Source organism: Vicia villosa, linkage group LG2 (assembly GCF_029867415.1).
Source record: "Vicia villosa cultivar HV-30 ecotype Madison, WI linkage group LG2, Vvil1.0, whole genome shotgun sequence".
Classification (NCBI taxonomy): domain Eukaryota; kingdom Viridiplantae; phylum Streptophyta; class Magnoliopsida; order Fabales; family Fabaceae; genus Vicia; species Vicia villosa.
Genome location: NC_081181.1, coordinates 11,473,053 through 11,493,803, shown reverse-complemented (window position 1 = coordinate 11,493,803; position 20,751 = coordinate 11,473,053). Strand labels below are relative to the sequence as shown.

Genomic DNA, 20,751 nt, shown 5'->3' with positions numbered 1-20,751 from the left:
CGATGGTTCGTAACAACCTCTACTACCTTCCATGACGCCTCCACTGATTGGGGTTCCACCATATGACGCTCATGGTAAGGATTGCTCCTGACATGCGACTATTGGTCTTACCACCTCCTATCTCAAGTTACTCACCAAAGTCCGGGTTAGAACTTTATCTCATCACAGAGGAACCATCGAGCACCAAAAAGAAAAAAAAAACAAACAAAGCACACAACAATATATACAAATAAAAACACACAGATAAACAAAAATAGGCTTAACACACTTAAAACTGGATCCCCAGTGAAGTCGCCATTTTTCTGTAGCGGGGAAAATCTGAGATCGAAGCCATGGAATTGACTCGACTCGATATTTCATTTGAAATCGCCACCGCGCTTTATTGTTTCCAAAGGAAAAGGGAAAAGAACGTAAAACCCAAAGTTGTTTTTTAAAACAAAAGAGAACTCAGGTTTGGGTGTTGATTATACAAGGGGAAGGTTTTAAGCACCCCTCATATTTGTGGTACTCCACAGGAACCTTTTTGAAAATCTGTGTCGTGTGTGCTAGAAAAAGGGTTTGTTTTATTTTTAAAATAAGCTCGGCAAGACGTTAAGCCTTGTGCCTACATACCTCCTCGGTGCAATGGAGAAGTCAGAGCTAATGTAGTTCCGCTTTAAAGGGAAAAACATTTAAAAACGAATAAACACTTTATCATCGTCAGAGAGAAATACTCAGCCATTGATCTTGAGCATGAGAACAAATGAGTTCTTTGCATCGCAAATGAAAGAAGGGCTCCAACTCGGATAAAATCAACGAGTATGCCACTAGCTCTCTCACGCGGAAAAGATCTCATTATATCAATCAATTTCAAAATCGTGGGGTATAACCACTCGTTTCGACAATTAACAGTGTCTAAACTTTTTGAAGAAAAAGGCCACTAAGGGCAAAAGATATTTTTTAAAGAAAGGTTTTGAAAAGGTTGCAAACATAAGAAGGTTTTTGAAAAAGGGAGAAGATTTTGAAAATTTAAGAATGGGAGGAGATGAAGAGGCTATCCTATTGCGTAAAATAAAAGCTAAGGAAAGAAACGGTCTAACCGAAGAAGAAGCTAACACTTGACATTATGAGTCAAGGTAGAGTTCCCATCCTTTGGACTTATCAATACCAAACCAAAATATTACCACTTGGGGATCCAGAGAGACTTATTATCTTAGCACCACTTTGCATTAAGCACATTAAAAATTCTGACGAAAATCGGGCAGAGTAACGGCTGTTTTCGGGTAAAATCCTTATCTCAATGCCTTTGAATTAACCATCAAGGACTTTCAAGGAAATACCTGCATACACAAACAGACAACAATCCAATGCCAGACAGACAGAATAACAGCATAGTAACAACAGAATAAGGGTCCAGAGGCACTAAGTACATAAGTCAGAATCTCCAAAATGCTCGGGATAGTAACCAATAGTCCAAAAGAGAGCCTTAAGAGTTTTTTAGATTTTTGTTGATTATTAGTGTTTTAGCATAAAAGTAAAGTATGGTCCAAGTGGACAAAAGAAAATAGCGGAAACATAAACATAGTGTCCAAGTGGACAAAGAGAAAATAGCGGAAACATAAACATGATGAAATGATAAAGTAAAGCAATAAAGCAAAATATAAAGAGCAATATAATAAATTGCGGAAATTAAAGTTAGTTGTTAGATGTTAAAGATAACCATCTTGAAACTTGTCAAGTATGTTATCAAAGTTAGTAAGAAAGATCGATGGTGAGTGAAGGATGTTCTCGGATTTAAATTCAATGGACATTTATCAGAAGCTTGATAAAATCATAGCGACTACACGATAAACCTCCATAAGTCTTAAATCAACCACATACAATTCTCTTCCATATTTGATCTTTTTTATTCGGGACACGAAATATTGCGCTATGTTAAGCATATCGCCAAGTGATTTATGTAGAAATCACCCTACAACGAGGCCGGTCAAAACTTTATGTGCTAATGCATGCGAGAGAAGCGATATGTAGATCACTCTCCGAAAGCAATACCGCACGAAAAGAAAAATGGTGAGTGATCTAGTCTTTACCAAGAATCCATAAGAATTCTCAAGGTATTAAGACTTTCATCGATCAAAATAAAGAGAAACAAAAGATGGAATCACATTAAAAGCTCCTTTCATCCATAATTTCAATCACATAACTTTGCGGATTTGAATTCACATCCTATCGACGCCCTAAGTCCATTGAAATTAGAGAGAAATTAGGCCTCTAATTTGTGATTCAAAGAAAATATCAAAAGAATGGAGTTGAAGAAGAGTTAGAACCAAAAACAAGTCAAAAATAGCAAAAACAAGCATTCTGCCTCACTGGAAATCGATTTACCTCTGTAGGAAATCGATTTCCTGCCTGCAGAACTCAGATCTGGCGCAAAAAACAGAGTGGAAATCGATTTCCCTCTGTAGGAAATCGATTTCCTGCACACAGTTTTCAAAAAAACAGCATTATGAACTTTGAAACTTGATTTAGGCAAACATACAAACACCTTATGATCACATATCCATTGGAGCACGAATTTTCCACCAAATCACCATCAAATAGGACCAATATAGCATCAAAGATGCATTGAACACAAGCAACAAAGATCTACATCTTAGAATTTAGGAATTTACCAATTCTTGAATCAAATGTTGAAGTAGCTTCAAGAACAAGCACAAAGTGTGTAGATCTTTCACAATTGGAGATGAACAACCAAAGAAAAGAGAGAAATGTAGGAGGTTTAGTTCAAAATTAGTAAGATTCAATGTGAATCTCACTAATTCTTTGAAAATGAACTTTGGGTGAGGTTTTTGGAAAGGGTGAGAAATGAATTTGCAAGCAATTTTTTGGCTCTCCAAGCTTGAGAAATGAGAGAGTAGAGACCTCTATTTATAGGATGAGAGCAAGAGTAGTGGCAATTTGGTCATTTGCTCTTGGTTAATTAACTTGTGTTTAATTGGTACTTAAATGGTATTTAAATGGTAAAAATGGTAAAATGAGGTTTAAGTGGGTTTAATGAAGGGATTAATTTTGGTGAGGTGGAAAATTGGTAAAATGATCGAATAAAAAAGGTGCCAAAATGATGTCAAGCTTCCCTCCTTATATTTTTTTTTGAATTTTGCTCACAGGAAATCGATTTCCCATAGGGGTAAATCGATTTCCACCTTCAATTTTCCAAAAAAAGTTTTCTTGCACTGTTTTGATTTTTGCCCGATCTTTCACCTGTAAAATATAAATAAAAGAGACAAAACACATATTTTTTGGATTTTGGTTAGTATTAAACAAATAAAAATCTAAAAGTGCTTGATGATTCCCCTCAGAGACAATCACAGTATCAAAGATAGAGCCACACAATGGTGCTCCTGATTAATGATTAATATGTAATTGATGTATGTTTTTAGGGTCAAAAATTGGGGTATGACACATATCCAACTGCCTGACCAAGACTTTGTCTTCACTCATCTTAAATGAATATAGAGCTTGCTTCAACTAGAGGCGATTGACCAACGATTTGATCATGTACAAGCTTTCGAGTTTCGACCACAAGCTTGCTGCCGTCGTCTCTTTCAAAACCTATCGAAGAACCTAATCACCAAGTCTCAATAAGATGGCACTGTGGGCTTTCTCTACCATAGTCGTTTTCTCCTTCTCCGCTAATGCAACATCCATGATTGCGGCTCTCTTCAACGCTTCTTGCCAGTCCTGCTGAACAAGTAAGGCTTTCATCTTCAAGCGCCACAGACCGAAATCGTTCACTCCGGTGAACTTTTCAATCTCATACTTAGTGGACGAATTTCTTCTTCACGCTCACCTCAACAATTTGTTGTGAAATCAATGCCAAAATCAAAATAGAATAGGTTTCTTTTCTTGGCAAGAAACCCATAAGGGTAGGAAAGAGAGAAGCAAGAAGAACACAATGAAATTGGTTATAAACTGTTATTCTTTACTTTCTCTTTGAAACAAAATTATAAGTGTTACAGAATAACAAATAACCCTTCCCACCATAATTAGGATTTGCAATATGCAATTATGAGAGACTACTATGCTATTTATAAGAAAACTAACACACTAAACTAATTGGTTTTTTCACACAAACCCATTACACAAACTAACTTAGGATGCTAACTTAAACAATTGGACTTAACAAACAGGCCCAATTCGACATGCTAGCAATCCTAGCATACTTCGACTTCGACTATAGCATGTGAATAGACTTCGACGACATGCTAAAATTCTATCAAATTGTCGAACCAACAAACTAACCTTCAACCATACTAGAGTTCGATCTAATATCTCACAACTTTCATTTTTAAACATCAAATAAGAATAAGAGCACTCTAATTGTATGCTCTATAGAAAGTAACTAAATGTCACACCCAAATATTTTTGTACACAATAATTTTATATAATAATTTTATGGTAATATAAAGTATTTATAATTGATGATAACTAATTTTTAATCACTTTAAACGATATTCCATTAACTAAAGCAAGTCTTAAATTATCTCTGAGTGTTACTCAAAATTTGAAGTGTTAACTAACAATTAATTTGAATGAAATCAATGAACAATGCATAAAATATTTGATTAATGAAAACTCTAATAAAAATACAAACCATAACCACATTAAATCTCAAACTATCTCTAATACATAGCTGTTGAGACTAATATCTCCAATATAGTGTTGCATTTTTATGATTCATGGTCAACATTGAGAGTTCGAGAACACTAACAATTACTTAAAAGAGCTTTCTATCATCTCATATCAAAATGTAATTTAATTGATAATTTTTTTTTAAATAATTACAAAAAGATTTTGCCACCAAAAGAAGTTACAAAGTTGAATCGTATTACTAAATTTTTTCTTTTAAACATTTTACAATTATTTAAAATTGTGCAGAAAGCTTATTAACATGTAGATAAGACTACTCGAGTCTCATTAGACAAACCTTATAGAATTACATCCTCTTATATGATAAAATATAACAACAAAATCATTTGACTGTCTAAAGAAAAAATATTTTGGAGACAACTGATTTAATACTCCAATCTTACATGAATAAGACGTCTCATCTCCTTCTAAAATGATTGATCTAATATTTCTGTCTTATAAGAAAGAAATATTACGTATTCATCCAAAATCGTAAGATATTAGGTATATAATCACATTTCTTACAAGTCTAACATTTTATTAGGGGTGTTAGCAGGTCGGTTTGAGAGAATCCGATGTCAAAACCAATCAAAATTATATGGATTGATTTAGATTTAATTTGCACATTTTTGCGATAAAGTCCAAACCGAACCAAATTGAAAAATAATGAGCTGGTTTGAGTTGGATTGATGGGATAAACTAAAATCAAATGTGTACAAACATTTTTTAAACACAACTAATTTACATCAACTAAATTTTAATAATAATATAAAATTTCTAATTTTTTCGTTTCTCCATATAGATTGTGAATGTCACAAATGAAAATTTATTTTCTTCTTCTTGAGGTTGAATACTTTAGAGAATTTCTTCACCCACCTCCTAACCTTCTTGCCCACCCCTGGTGAATTTACAACATTACCCCTTGTTTCGGAAGTTCATTTCCGAAACGGTAATTTTTTTTGAAAAAAAGGTGTTTTCGGAAATGAACTTCCGAAAACGTGTTTTTTTTAATATAAAATATTGATTTCGGAGATGCACCTCCGAAATAAAGTTACATTTTCAGAAAATGTGGTGTTTCGGAAGTTCATCTCCGAACTCACCCCCATGATGGAATTCGGAAATGAACCTCCGAATTTATGTCTGGACAGAAGAAAAATGAAAAACAACAACGATTCGCTTTATTTAATTGGGTGAAGATTACAACGATAATATTACTGAAAATTAAAGTTACATATTGTTGAACACGGGTAGGTGGGGATGAGTCAACATTTTGATAACGTCGTCCACCGATCTTTGAAGTTTGGCGTCCAACTCGATCGGGCCTTTCGAAGAAAATCGGTCGAACGTTGTCCACATTACCGCTAAATCTTCGTCGTTCTTGATCTCAAAAGGTGTGATCATCAACCCTCCCTCGTCGTTAAGCGATGGCGAGCGGTACTCGAGCTGACAGTTTGAAGAAACTACCTACGACATCAGGAAATAATGATATACTTCTGGCCGATAAGGAAGATGTTTTTATTCTAGATAACCTTCATATGAAGAAGCTTTTTGAGAGCGAGAAAGTTTTTGTATGGTATCCTAAGCATAACATGACACCATTGTTCAAGAGTAAACTATCTGATATTTACAGAAAAGTTGGTGCTAGAAATATCTCTGAGTCACTATCCAAAGAAGAATCATCTGTTGTGAATGATGATGTTGAACTCGAGCATGTTGATCCAAATAATATTCTCAACTTAAGGGGGTTGGTTAAGCTTATTCTTGGTTTTCTTGCATGTTGTAGCCTGAAAATGGAACAAAGTAAGAGACATGAAGCTGTTCAAAGTCTTGTCAACTTGAGTTTCCGCGAGACAAAGGAGCCAATCAATGTAAGCTATAGTTTATCATTATCATCAGGGGACGTCATTACAAAAAAATCAAACAAAGGGGTGCGCTGGGAAAGTCAAAGTTCTATGTTTATAATCCAGAAGATGGATAGTGTTCGCGGCGATGAAATCCAAGAATCTACATATTGATTTTAAAAGCGAAGAAATTGATTTTCTAATGGAATCCAAGAATCTACATATTGAGCATGAAGATGAGATGTTCCTCAACTCTGCCTTCTCTTCTGGCTAACTCTATTGCCGCTGCTTACTGGTTTTTCTGTTTGAATATGCTTTTCGGAAGTTCATCTCCGAAGACACCCCCCATGAGGTGTTTTTGGAGATGCACTTCCGAATTATGGAAATTTTTTTAAAAAAAAAGCGCTTCGGAAGTTCATTTCCGAAGCAGGAGTATTTTGGGATTTTCGCTGGGGGTGACCCCCATAGGGAGGTGGCTAAAGAAATTTTCATACTTTATACTAGTTTCTATGATAATTATGATATACATTATACAAATTAGTTATGGTTGGTTCGGGTAGACAGGCCCGCGGGTAGAGTTTTGGAAATTCGATACCCGAACCAATTAACATCGGGTTTCATTGGTTTGGTTTGGTTTTTGCCCGAACTAAAAAAATGTTTGAATCAAAAGACTGTGATTTGGTTTGAATTTCAGTTTGATTTGAATTTGCCCGAACCAATGAACACCCCTACATTCTATCTATTTATAGAGTATGTGAGACTTAACCACTCACGCTTGAATTTATAATCTCTTTCACAAAAATCATATATCCACCCAAAAGAAATTTGAAACATTATGTGTATAAGTAACTTCTCTTATAAAGCAAACATTTTACACATTTAAACGCATTGTGAAACCTAATCATTCATCTTAAATCCAGCAATCTCCCCGATAAATATGAATCCAACACGATTGAATGTCTGCAAGATCATGTAAACAAAACAAATGATATAACAATAAAACTCTGATTTTATTATTTTCTTTAATAAAAAAAGAAAATATAAATTTTAAAAAATAACTCAAACCCAACTAAGTCGATGACAATAACATGTGTGATATTAAATTTTCGCAATAATCCACTTCACAAAACTTCATACTTCTTAATGCACATAGCAACAAATTACCTTCATATCTTTTTTTTACGTAAACGAAATAGTAAAATAATTACTAAAAATTTAGTTATAATCTTGAGTACCAAGGATCTCGAAATCCTAGTGACAGGCTAGACTAACAATTTTGATTTCTACCATTTATTTTTATTTATGCTATTTTTATAAGATTTAATAAACTTTTTTTTAATTCAAAACCTCATCTATTGAAGAATTTTTTTTTAAATAACCAGGTTTAAAAAAAAAAATCAGTTTTTCAGAAAATTTACCAAAGTGTCTAGGTTTAGCAGTACACCCTGGAGTATGCGCCAAACTAAATGGCGCATTGGTATAAAATTATGGTGAATGCGTCATACGATTTGGCGCAAATGTTTATGAAGAATAGGCATGCCATTTGGTTTGGCGCCTATGTGTTGTTATTTACACATAGGAGCCATTTCAAATGGCTCATATGTGTTAGGTTTTTTTTTTAAAAAAAAAAACCCATTTCATTTCATTTCGCGCAAAATTTTCGATTCCGGTCTTCGATTTTCTCTCCGAATTTTTCAATAAAGTCCGATATGCCGATTTCGTAAAATTGTCATTAACCATAATTATGATATTTAATGTTTGTGTTGTCGATTCCTCCGCTTAATAAAGTAGAGTTCATTGATTAAAAATATGTTACAAAGTCGATACATTATCGTAAAAATATGTTACAAAGTCGATACATTATCGTAAAAATATGTTACAAAGTTGATTAAACATGCGATGAGGTTGTTCCACGACTAGGACATTTCTTTTTATTGTGCCCTAGTTGACGACAAATGCTACATTTTCTTTCCATTTTGTCATGCACGTCCATTTCGGTTCGAATACGAGTACTGTCGGAGCGACCATTTTTCTTTCGTCGCATCGTGTCATTATGCCAAACTACCTCCCCATTATACTCAGGCCAGTAAACCTCCTTCGCTACCACTGGAAATGCCACACTGTATACCTGGAGCAATGTCCCAGCCTTGTAAATTGGAGATAGTAGTGATAATGCGTCTCGGTGCGCAAATGCACATGCTACTATGACATGTGAGCAAGGCATACGAAATGCTTGAAACTTTCCACAGTCGCACCAATGATCATCTAGTAGAACCCGATATTGTTGTCTCGACAATCCTTCATTGTGGTCAATTGTTTCTCGAACACTAAAGGTGCGGTTGAATCGATCGAAAGCAGTTACACGATGACTGTTGGCCTTCGCTGATTGTTCTTTCATAAATTTCATGCAACTCTCGCTGAACAGTTGACCCGATTCTCTAATAGCACTCCGCCTCTTACCTCTTGTTGAGAATAACGAAGCCATCCTAAAGTAGGTTGCCTCCACTAGTGCAGTGATAGGAAGGTTTCGAATTCCCTTAAAAACACCATTCATGGATTCTACTATATTTGTTGTCATGTGGCCCCATCGCACACCGTTGCCGTAAGCCCTGGTCCATTTCTCCCTGGAAAGGTTATCAATCCAACTCCCGCATCCAGATTTGACAATACAATTTCCCTCCGATAATGTTGGAATGTAGGTTGAGTTAATGCATATGAGACCCATTCCCAACCAACACCAAAATGACAACCCATATCAGACTCATTTCCAACCACTTTTTCAACCTCGTAGTCAACCACCTCGCCAAAGCCTTAGACACCCCTCCCACTACCAAGAGGCAGGCTCCTCAAGGTCATTTAGCCAACACAACGAGGCTGGTTCATCAAGAATCCCACTAAGTCCCGACGATGGTCCACCTGATGAATATGACCCCCGCGACCCATTAATATCACAATCAACTCACCACCGTACCCCGTTTGGCTTTGCGACACCAACCAATCAATTTGGCTTTTATCAAGGTAGTTCAAGTGCCGCTGAGTGCTACCAACCGAAATTCGTATCTCAACCTACTCCCCCACCACCATTTAGCTTATTTGAGGGCTTGGGTAACCAACTTTACGACAGTTGGCTTCTAGGACATTATGGTGGCCTTGACGAATTCTTTGACAATGACATCCGGGACAACACAATTCCAGGGCCATCTACACAGACGCAACAAGAACCACCAAGGGGAAGGGGTGGCCCTAGGATTCGCGGCGGCATTACATGTGTTCAACGTGTTACACGTGCACCTAGATGTGGAACGGAAGGGTGTTATGGTGATGACAGACACTAGTGGTTTTTTAAGTTTCCGTTTATCAGTTGTTGTTTCCGTTGTATCTTTCAGTTCAAATTAATAAAGTTATTTACTTCCAGCTTTATTTATTTCAATCGTTGTTTCAATATTTGTTTCCCGTAGTCCAAATGGGTCTCCTATTATTATTTGTATAAAAAAAATCCACCTAGGCGCCATTTCAAATGACTAGCCTAATGTGGGTGACACATTTGCGCCAGATGAAATGGGGTATACACCTCATTTTTACACTAATGCGCCATTCTCCAGGGTGTGGTGCCAAATCTAGAAACTTTGGTAAATTTGTTGAAAAACTGGTTTTTTTTTTTTTTTAAAGTGGTTATTTAATTTTTTTTTTTCACTATTTAAAAGCACTTGCTCTTATATTTGTCCGAAAATTAATGAGACAGTAGTCTTTATTTATTTATTTGGAATTTAAATATGTTTTATCCGCAAGTGATGCAAAAATTGAAGATTGTCTGGACTTAGACTGCGCAGATTGCGCCATGAACGACACTGGTCCATGTGGGAAGAAATTTGGATTTTACAAACTGAGCAAAAAACTTTAAGAACATGGTCCCAAATTTCTCAAAAGCAAACATTATAGTCCAAACCACTGTTTGATATTAAAGGGTCCTACGTGACATTTGCCATCACTGATTTACAATGTTGGTTAAGAAATGACGTGTGAAAAATCTTTTATGAGACAGACACAATGAGACTAGTTGCAGCCAGGGAACATGGATGTGTTTTTTCAAAAAATAGAAGGCCTAACGTGTTTCATTTTCAAATGTTTGCATCAAACTATATGATACCGTTGGTGTAGTCTATTCACGTGAGGTTTTCTCTTGATTTTTGTGGTTTCATTTATTTGATTTTGGCTCCTATAAAGTTTTTTGGACATTGAATTGGTCTCATGTTACACGAATACTTTTGATTTGAATAAACATTACAAGATTTATTACTTATAATTGTCACGAAATCTTTATTCACTGCATGACCATACACAAAGTGTGTTTGTTGAAAAGTCAAACCGGTTTACATGAAGACATTGCATCGATTCTACATTACATAATTACATAAAAACCTTTTGGCTTTATTATTTTTTTAATAAAAAATTGCATTCAAATAGGACCACAGTTGAAAAAATAAACAGAAAAAGGACCGGACATATCCGAAGGCCTGACAATTATAAAATCGGTGCTCTTTTTCTTATAAAATGTTGAAAGTCCAACATATCACCTTATCAACACTATTTTATGTTTTTTTTTTTTTATAAATAATGATATAGAAAGAAAAAAAATACTTTTATAAAAAAAGTTTTTAGACTAAATATAAAATTATGCAGTTTTACACTCTATTCCATACAATTTGAAGTTCTTATATAAATTTTAGAGCTTTTTAAATTGGAAATTGTTTCTACTAATTTCACCCTTAATTTTGTCTAAAAATTTTGCCCTTAATTTTGTCAAAAAATTTTATACCCTATTTTTACTAATTTTACCCTTAATTTTGTCTAAAAATTACTAATTTTGCCCCTAGTATTGTCTAAAAAATTAACTATTAGGTGGGGAGTATACAACGAAAGGAGGGGTTGAGCCCGGGCCTAAAAATTACTAATTTTGCCCCTAGTATTGTCTAAAAAATTAACTATTAGGTGGGGAGTATACAACGAAAGGAGGGGTTGAGCCCGGGCGCATGCACGGGCTCGCTAGACTATAGCTCCGCCCCTGCCTGCTACACTGTTGTCTCGTTGTGATGCCAAATTAGGAAATTGCTCAATTGTGTAAATAAAAGAATAGCATTCTATTATGCATTTTAGACAAACCCTAAACTCTAAACTTTATTATGCTTCACTAGCATGGTCACTCAGAGCATAATTCAGATATACATATCCGAATTTTCGGATATACATTTCCAAAATATTCAAAAAAATTCAAAATGGAATAATTTCGAAGATGCATCTCTGAAATCTGAAAAAATATGAAATTTGTGTCTTCGCAAATGCATCTCCGAAGTGTATTTTAGTAGTTTCAATAAGAATTTTCATCCCAAATGTGTACAAAGAAATTGTCTTATGAAAACTCGGTAAGAATAAGTCTCAACCTTGATAAATTTATTTGAACTTATCTACTCCAATAAAATTTATAAAATTATTTGGGAGACTAACCAGCTTATGATATTTTTCATAATTTTTTTAAAATTTATTTTTTAAAACAACTTTATAAGCGGCAAATAAGCTTATTCAGAAGTTTTTATTTTGATATGCACTTGTGAGGTAGTAAGCAGCAAATAAGCTTAATACCCTCAGCATTTGTGAGGTAAGCAGCAAATAAGCTTAATACCCTCGCTAAAGTCCCAAAATATGTTTATCGTTCCAATAGCCTGACGCCCTCAATGACTATAGTAAAAAACTTGTGCGCCTCTAATTCTGACAAATTTTATGTTAAACAGATTCAAACAATTTTTAAGATTTATTTATTTTATTCATATTATATTAAGATCTAACAAGCACAAAGTGTGATCCTTTATTGCCACATACTCATCAAATAAGATGCATTGCTAACAGGTTTGTTTGCAAACAAGGCAATTTCAGATTTTCTTCATGAAAGTCCAGAATTGATTGAAATGTGATTCTCCATACAATCTATCCAAGATTAACTCGGGTATATGCTGCTGGTCTAAATTAAGCCATAGATTAACTAATCACTCCATCTCTTCACTGTTTCCGCGCCTCGAGTACCTCGGGACTAAAGCTGATTAGTCATGTTTAGGGTCTTTAGGAAGAATGTATAAGTGAAGGCATCTTCTTGAAGCTTCTCAAATCTACATTCATACACAAAAAAGTATAAGTAAAACACACCAAATATTAATCAAGCTTTTAAAACAAACAGCCGTGTTATACTTTACCTTCCCGATTTTGAAAAATGTCCAGCACCAAGCTCACATTTAAACAACAGTAAGTTATCATCAGTTTTCAAATCCCTTAGTTTTGCCACATACTTTGCAGGTTCAGAATACAAAACACGTGGATCTACACAAGGTACAAGCAGAGATGATAAGCTGTAAAATAAAAAATATAACTTTCCACAAATTATTAATAATCATTCAAAAATTAGAATGCTTTGGCATTACAAATTGAAACAGTAGTAATGTGAAATGATCATATATGCTTACCATTTAAACCTGCAGTAACAAGAATGTGTGGGTAATTTTGTGCTTTCACCTGCATAGGAGAAGTAGAAAAACAAAAACAAAGCATGAGACCTAAAAATCATTCCGTAATGGAAGGGAGAAAAAGTATGCTCGGACAAAAAATAAATAGGCAGTGAAGGTTACAAGCCATTAAGTGAAGTCTATTTTCTTACATTATCAACTGGGGAATATGATTTCATGTAGAAGTAGAATTCCTCCTTCCTAGGATCACCCCATTCCTGCAGTAACATAAGGAAACCACCTCAATGGAATTCAAGAACTTTGATAGCACATGTGCATTAAATGAGACATTTGCTTGTTTGTTTTCACAGTGAAAATATCTTTAATGCATCAAGTTGGAAGCAACTATTAGTAATTTCCTGGAAGCCACATTAGAATTGTTTTGGGAAATGAAAAATGGAAGCTGACCGCAGATCCAAATCAGTTAGTACCCAAATTATATGATACAGCAGCAAAAGATTTGGTTTATTTTTTTCCTAATCAATTTGGTAGGGCAAATATAATACGGCAGTAACATGTAACGGATGTAGCTGGTATTTCTTCTAAACTGAAAATCATCAGCAGCGTTGACAGTGAATGAGGCCACCAGTGTCAGGAGAGAAAAAAATAAGGGAGGTTATTGATCAACTAAAAGTAGAAGGGTGGTGTGATATAATACTATATCTATCAGTCAGAAACTGAAACATTTATAGTTGCTACCATCCAATTAACTTGTAATGAAATATTTTTATAAGATCGTATGTAATGGCAGACTAAGAGAAAAAAAATTACCTCCCATTCAGAAGTAGTGAGAGGAATAGTTGGATCAAGCATTGTTGTCACAACATCAACAAAAGGTACTCCAGCAACAGCAGCCTTGAATAAATCAGGTCTCATATTAAGAACTCCACCAATTAGCAAACCCCCAGCACTTCTTCCATTGATGCAAAGTCTTTCCTTGGAACAGAATTTTTTTTCAATTAAATGTTCAGCACATGCAATAAAATCGGTGAAAGTGTTCTTTTTCTTCAACAGCTTCCCATTCTCATACCACTGCCTCCCCATTTCACCACCTCCACGTATATGAGCTATAACATATATAAAACCTCGATCTAGCAATGAAAGCCTTGATGACTTGAAACTGGGATCTATGCATATCTGTTGACAATTTAACGTCACTAAGTTATAAATTCAAGAAGAAACAGGGGACGAGTTCAAGGTATAAAGTATAAACACCAGATTCATGAATGGAAATGCTACTTAGACTCCAAAACCTTTATAACCGGGCTGACTAACAAATGATGCCAATTGCCATATACGATAAAGGGAACATAAATATATAAATAAGAGAATAAATAACCAGATTTGTTTGTTTAATAATTAATGGCAGAAAGGAGTCAGAAACTTATCCTGAAACAGTAAAAAAAGTCCAAGAGTATCTTGCACACAACAAAACAGGATAGGAATGAGAAAGATAATGTAAAAAGTTCGATTAAATTAAGAATTCAAGTGATAAACATTGATGCACCGCATTGGCCAGTACAATATCAAAGCATGGAATTCAAAATTGGCATATTGTTATGTGCAATTTAATTCATATAAACAGCTCCTCTTATTTACCTCATAAGACCCGTAGCCATAAAGTAGTAACGGATCTGATCCATCAAGCTTCACAAGATCTTTTCGGTAAACAAGTGACATGGGAATCATAGTTCCATCCAAAGCGCGTGCCCACTGCCTTTCAGTGACATAATGTGTTGCATCAAAACCTCCAAGAACCTGAAAGCAATCGGAGACAACTAATACTTTTATAGAGAATAATTGAACAAAACTCAAGGAAATGTGCAAAACCTATCATCATCATCATCATCATCATTATAGTTATTATATGGGAAATGCTATCGAGTTCCCTAAGGAAACTCTAAGGGAAAAAATAGCAAGTTATATTTAACTTTTAAATAAATAAATTCTTTATTTAGAATCCTTAAAGAGTGCCCTAAGAGCACTCTGGCACTCTAGCAAGACCCTCATTATATTAAATTACTCCAGAAGTTCTTATAGTTTTACTAATTCTTAAACAAGTCTCTAGAATTGAATTTCATAAGACCTGATGCAAAATTAAAAAGCTTGGAGTTTAACTGCCAATTGAACTTACAGAGTCAATCTTCTTCAAAACAGAAACACCAGACTTCATATCATAGTCATACACAGAGGGAGGCGTCTTCAATGAGCTATATGAAAATCGCAAGATATTTGACGAAAACTCTGATGCTGAAGAATCCACTGAGTATACTGGATCGATAAAACTAACAACCTGGCCATTTTCAAGACTCCTTAGTGGTTCACCAATAGTTGGAAGGTGGTAAACTGTTATTTTTGGTAAACCATTTTCTCTCTCATATGCAACAAGATGATCGTTAAAAAGTTGTATCTCCTGAATCTTCACACTAAAGAAAATTCAATGTAAGTTTAGGTGATAGACAAAGACACACACTCCAAGACTTTTTATTCTTTACATTTTTATTCATGTTAACACTTTTGGAATTAATTAAGGAGAAATAATATACTTACACTTAATTTTACATATACACCGTATAATTATACTAATACAACTTAATTTTTTCTTTTTTTATTATTTTTAGTTGCATTGGAATTTGTGCCATAGTGAAATTGAAATTGAATAAATACGGTGTAAAGCATTTGGTGTATAATTTTGGTGTATGTGTAGCATATCTCTTAATTAAGGATGTTGAATGATGATATACAAAAATAATGCAACAAATAAGTTCACTGTATAAACTGCATAGTATAGACGGAAGTTTTAATCCTCAAAGATATTGTATGGCTTTTGAAAATGGAAGATATATTCCGATTAACAACTATTCTTAAAGTTCCAGTAACCCAACATTTTCGGAAAGCATTTCATTAATATTGTTGTATATCCTTTAACACACAACCTAGTGACCCCACATTCAAAAGCCAAGCACACTGTCATTATAATTTACTCAATATTCTGCCCAAAATAAAGGAAACAGCAAAGCAGTGATACAAAACTTGTGTTACCTTTCTCTGTGGGGAATAAGAACTGTTGTTGAGGAGGTGTTGTTGACAGCACAAGCTACAACCTCTGAATTGAAAAATTGATCACTTCTCCTCTTAATAAAGAAATGATCTCCACGATGGCTGACAGTAGTGTCAATACCATCCACTCGCGGTGTCAGAACTTTAAGACCTTCTTCAGGTTTGGAAACATCAAGATAAAAATTGAACCTTGTAATTTTACTTTCCGATCCAACAAACAAATATTTTTTGCTCTCAGAAGCTTCAAGGTCAAGAGAAAAAGTATCATCCTTTTCCTCGTAAAGACATGTATCTTTTGATTGTTCTGTTCCCAGCACATGAAGCCATGCCTGTATCACTTAAGATGTTAGCATAACAAGAGTTACAAGAGAAATAAGATATTCCATATCCAGCGAAACAATCTTAAACTTAAATACGCATAAGGTAAATGATAATAGTTTAGAAGTGAGGCGAAAAGCAAAAGGAATTTGGTTATGACATACAAAATTAATTGTCAAATAAAACCTTGGATATATTCAAATATCCAGATACCATGCTGAAGTAAGACCTGAGGTGCATTAATTTCAACTTCAGGGAAAAAAAGAAATTTAACGATATCACTTTTTGGAGCCTTTTTTTTCTTTTCTGAAGCTGATATTTTGCTGCTTATGAGAAAAGCATTAAAACAATTTTGTTTGAGATTTTTGCTTATTTCTGAAAAGACTTCCTAATAATGGTAAAACTTGTAGAGCATTTTTTAATTAAGATGTAATTTTTCCTTAAAAAAGCCCAATCAGATAATCAGTCAGAACTTGTGTTGTGTCCAGCTATGAATTAAGCAGAAAACATCCAGTTTCAGTTGCAGATTGAATAATCACAAATCCCGTCTTCTAGTTTTCATCATCTTTATCTGGCTAATTTATCTTCTAATTCAATTCGGCCAGTTTCATTTCTAAAGAAATTTAAAATTGAAAACATTGCCCAAGAGCTTTGGACATGTGGGAAGTTGATAGGATCCTTAATAGACTGTTTGGACTTATGAAATAGAAAAACAAATACAATAAAAGCTATAGTTAAAAGAGTTGATAAGACAGAGGATACAAGATAACCTAATAATTAGAGGAAAAGCAAAATCAGGATAGACTCTTGGTGAAATCATGAAAAGCTTGGGTTGTTGTTCTTGTTTTTAAATAAGAAGTTCCAATTAGATCCAAACAGTTACATATTGTGCCGAAAGAAAAATTCCTCACCTTGTAAGGCCTAAGAATGTTATCCATTGTTATGTAAACTAGAGCACCATCACCAGCCCATTCAAGGTTTGATGTTACATTAACAAGAGGCTCTCCAATTGTAGCTTGAGTCTCAATATCCATGACATAAACAGTATATATTTCATCTCCTTTGGTGTCTTCTGCATATGCTACCAATTTGCTATTTGGGCTAACCTGAAAAGAAATGAATTTGGAAGTCAGGATACAAAGCAGAAGAAAGCACAACAAAAAAACCATGATAATGATATGATCTAACCTTAAAAGAACCAATACTGTAGTATTCATGTTGTTGTGCCTTGATATTCTCATCCAAAATAACATGCTCTGGAGGAGCATCATGTCCTGTAGGCATGGTGTCATGAACAGACGGAACCTTTTGGTTATCGGATATGAGGCGTCTACAACGTTGAACATACTCCTTCCCTTCCAAAGTTTTTGTATAATAGTAATAAGGCCCTTTCCGTACAGGCGCAGACACATCCTCCTCCTTTATCCTTCCCCTTATCTCAGCAAAAAGCTTATCTTCAATTTCCTTAGTTCCTAGAAAATTAAAAATACATATAACACTATCAGAGTAACTTGAATTAACCTCCTTCAAACTACAAAAGCTTCCTTTTGTGTGAGTAGATATAGCATTAGTAGATATAGCTTTAGGATCCTACGAAGCACGAACACCGGAAACACGTCACCGACACTGACACGTCGACACAGGTAATAATTTTAAAAAATGAATAAATTAAATGTAATCAAAAGTATTGGTGTCACAAAACACCGACACTGACACATTTTTCGGTCCTACGAAGTTAGGATTTCCTAATCAGAACTCAGCTGCCTTCTTTTTACAATATCCAAAGATATCAAAGATAGGGCTTAGCGTGTGTTTAGATTGGCGGTGGACAGAATTGAGTTTGGTAGAATTTATTTTAAAATAATTGAGTTTAGCATAATTGATTGGTTTATGTTTGGATACATTTATGTAAAAGTGAGTTGAACAACAAATTTCAGTGTAAAAATCACGTTTAAACTCGGAAGCTACAAATTCTAGATTCAAGTAGAATCAAATCCGGAGGTAGAATCAATTCAACTTTAAAAAATCAAATTCCTCAAAATCACTACAGAATCAATTATTCACCTCTAGAATTGCTTATTTCTAAGTCAAACCAAACACGCCTTAGTGTTTATTTAACAATGCCACATTGCATGATGTAATTCGATCAAACCAGTTCAGTTCATAAAACCAAAACTGGTTACTGTTAGATTCTACTCTTCTAGAAGCTAAACCAGTTCGGTTCAGGGTTTTGAAACCAAACCGGTGCATTGAACTAATAAAACCAAGATCTAACCGTAACAAGCAAAGAAACAGTGAAAGCGATAGAAGATAAGATAATGAGATAGAATTGTACCAGACATGACGGAATCGGCGTAAGCATTCTCCTGACGGAGATAATCAAGCACATCGGGATCGGAGCGGGAATCATCTCGGAGCCAGTAGTAGTTATCGATCCTCACATCATTGAAAAGCTCCATCACGTGCTCTACCTTTTTCGCCACCGGAGGAGGAAGCGGAGAGTGAGACTGTGAGAGTGACTGCGGAGGTGAAGTCATCGTACGGCGGTGGTTGTAGTGGCGAGAGTGTGCGGCGGAAGGGAGGGAAAGAGTGGAGGAGAGGAGAACGGAGAAGGTTAGAGGAATGCAGAAAAAACGGCCAACGTTTAAGCGAAGATTTTGATGTAGCATTTTATTATTTATTAGTAGTATATTTATTTTATTGATTTCAAATAGTTAGTCCACTTTACTTTCTAAAATTTATTTATTTTTCCTAAAAAATTATGACAAAGAATTTGAGATTTTTTCTGTAATCATGAAGAAGGAGAAAAGAAGAGTGGTTTCTTTGGGTACGCCACTCAACTCTGTGCGTTGTGCCACCGTGGCTGCAGTCTAGTTAAGTATGGGGTGAACGGGCAAATTCTCGCGTGTATATATAATAAGGAAGTGGATTTTTTTAGATAATTTAAATATTGTTTTAAAATATGAATGGACTAGATTCGTCAAAATATCATTGTCTTAAATAATCATTTCATCAAATTTATCTCTAAATGATCAGTGTCTCAAATTTTATAGAAAAAAACTTACTACTTCAAAATTAGTCTTTATCAAAAACACATCCACATCTAAATACAAATTACATGTATTATATGTGTCTGATAACTAAGAGGCGAATTAACATTTCGATCTCTAGACAAATCCTTAGACATGATTACTTATATTGTCTTCGTTAATAATAAATGGGTGATCGAATTTCAATTTATGGACAAACTGTTGAAATAAATTGTAAGTATTGATTGGGTATGAATTCGTGACAAATGAGAGAATTTAAATTTCAATATTTGACACAGCTATTGCACCAACACTCTCGTAACTCCTCGTTAAAGGCAACTACTATTTAAATAGAATTATCATTATCCATCTTTTTGGGACAACTCCTATGAAGTGATTGATTTTATGACAAGTGAAAGCATTTTACCCTTGACTTGTCAAACCTCTTTGATTTGAAGATTTCTCCGCACTCGTTTTTTCTTTTTGCTCTTGAGACACTCAAACTTTCATCATTATCGTCAATCTTCAAATCTCTCACCTTTAAAACTTCTTTGGATCTCGCAGTCATTTGAGCTTTATTCAAAGCAATAGTATCTTCTTTACTATAAAGAATAGGCTTAATACATCATTTAGTCCCATAACTTGATTTTAGATTTCACATTGGTCCCTTGTTTAATAAACGTTTGAGTTATATCCTTAAATCAAGTTCCATTAATCACATTGGTCCCTTCCGTTAAACTTTGTTAAAATCCGTTAAGTTTGACTGATGTGGCACACCAGCTGGCATTAATTTGGCTCCCCTGAAATTATTTTTTATTTAAAATGAAATATTTTATTATAATATATGAACATTCTGGTCTTTTCTAAAAAAACCTAGTCGTTCCACCTCTAGTTGCTATGGATAGATTAGGTTCTGGTGTTGCACAAACAACAATCAGTTCTCTTGCTTCTCATCTTCATTACCACCCCGAAGTTCATCCTATTGTTGAAGAGGCTTTAACAGTCGTATGCACAAGCGGAACGATTGAATTTCAAATAGTTTTCTTCAAGCAAATATGGGTTTCTGCCTGGTTTTCATGTTGGAAAAACAAAGTGGATCAAGGATTTACACCTTGACCAATTTAACAGTTTGGTTTTTCAGGTATGTAGAGACAAGAGATTTCCAAGCTCATTCTTAACTTTTTTTACCTGTTGTGTTACTCCATTTTGAAGCATTAAGATTTTAAACTCTTTGGTCTTTTTTATGTAATGCTGGTAGAAGGCATTATTAGTTGATTTTGATTCACT

At 34.6% G+C, this 20,751-nt stretch overlaps 1 protein-coding gene across 1 annotated transcript; it reads right to left on the bottom strand.

The window, feature by feature from the left end:
• Positions 1–12,346: 12,346 nt before the first annotated feature.
• On the bottom strand, positions 12,347–19,319 carry LOC131649151 (uncharacterized). The gene is made up of 11 exons (XM_058918898.1): positions 18,771–19,319; positions 17,624–17,907; positions 17,347–17,541; positions 16,100–16,446; positions 15,192–15,483; positions 14,657–14,815; positions 13,829–14,194; positions 13,210–13,275; positions 13,019–13,067; positions 12,752–12,875; positions 12,347–12,667 (listed from the first exon to the last, which is right to left on the bottom strand). Exons 1-11 carry the CDS (start codon positions 19,102–19,104, stop codon positions 12,592–12,594), a joined length of 2,292 nt encoding a protein of 763 aa, XP_058774881.1. The 5' UTR covers positions 19,105–19,319; the 3' UTR covers positions 12,347–12,591.
• Positions 19,320–20,751: the final 1,432 nt, after the last annotated feature.

Bases quoted from the DNA above. Each gene is read 5' to 3' on its own strand.
- LOC131649151 (XM_058918898.1), bottom strand. From the start codon at position 19,104: ATGCTACATCAAAATCTTCGCTTAAACGTTGGCCGTTTTTTCTGCATT. The intron at 17,908-18,770 runs GTACAATTCTAT...TTAATTTTCTAG, and splicing joins CGCCGATTCCGTCATGTCTG to GAACTAAGGAAATTGAAGAT. The intron at 14,816-15,191 runs GTAAGTTCAATT...GATTGCTTTCAG, and splicing joins TTTTGAAGAAGATTGACTCT to GTTCTTGGAGGTTTTGATGC.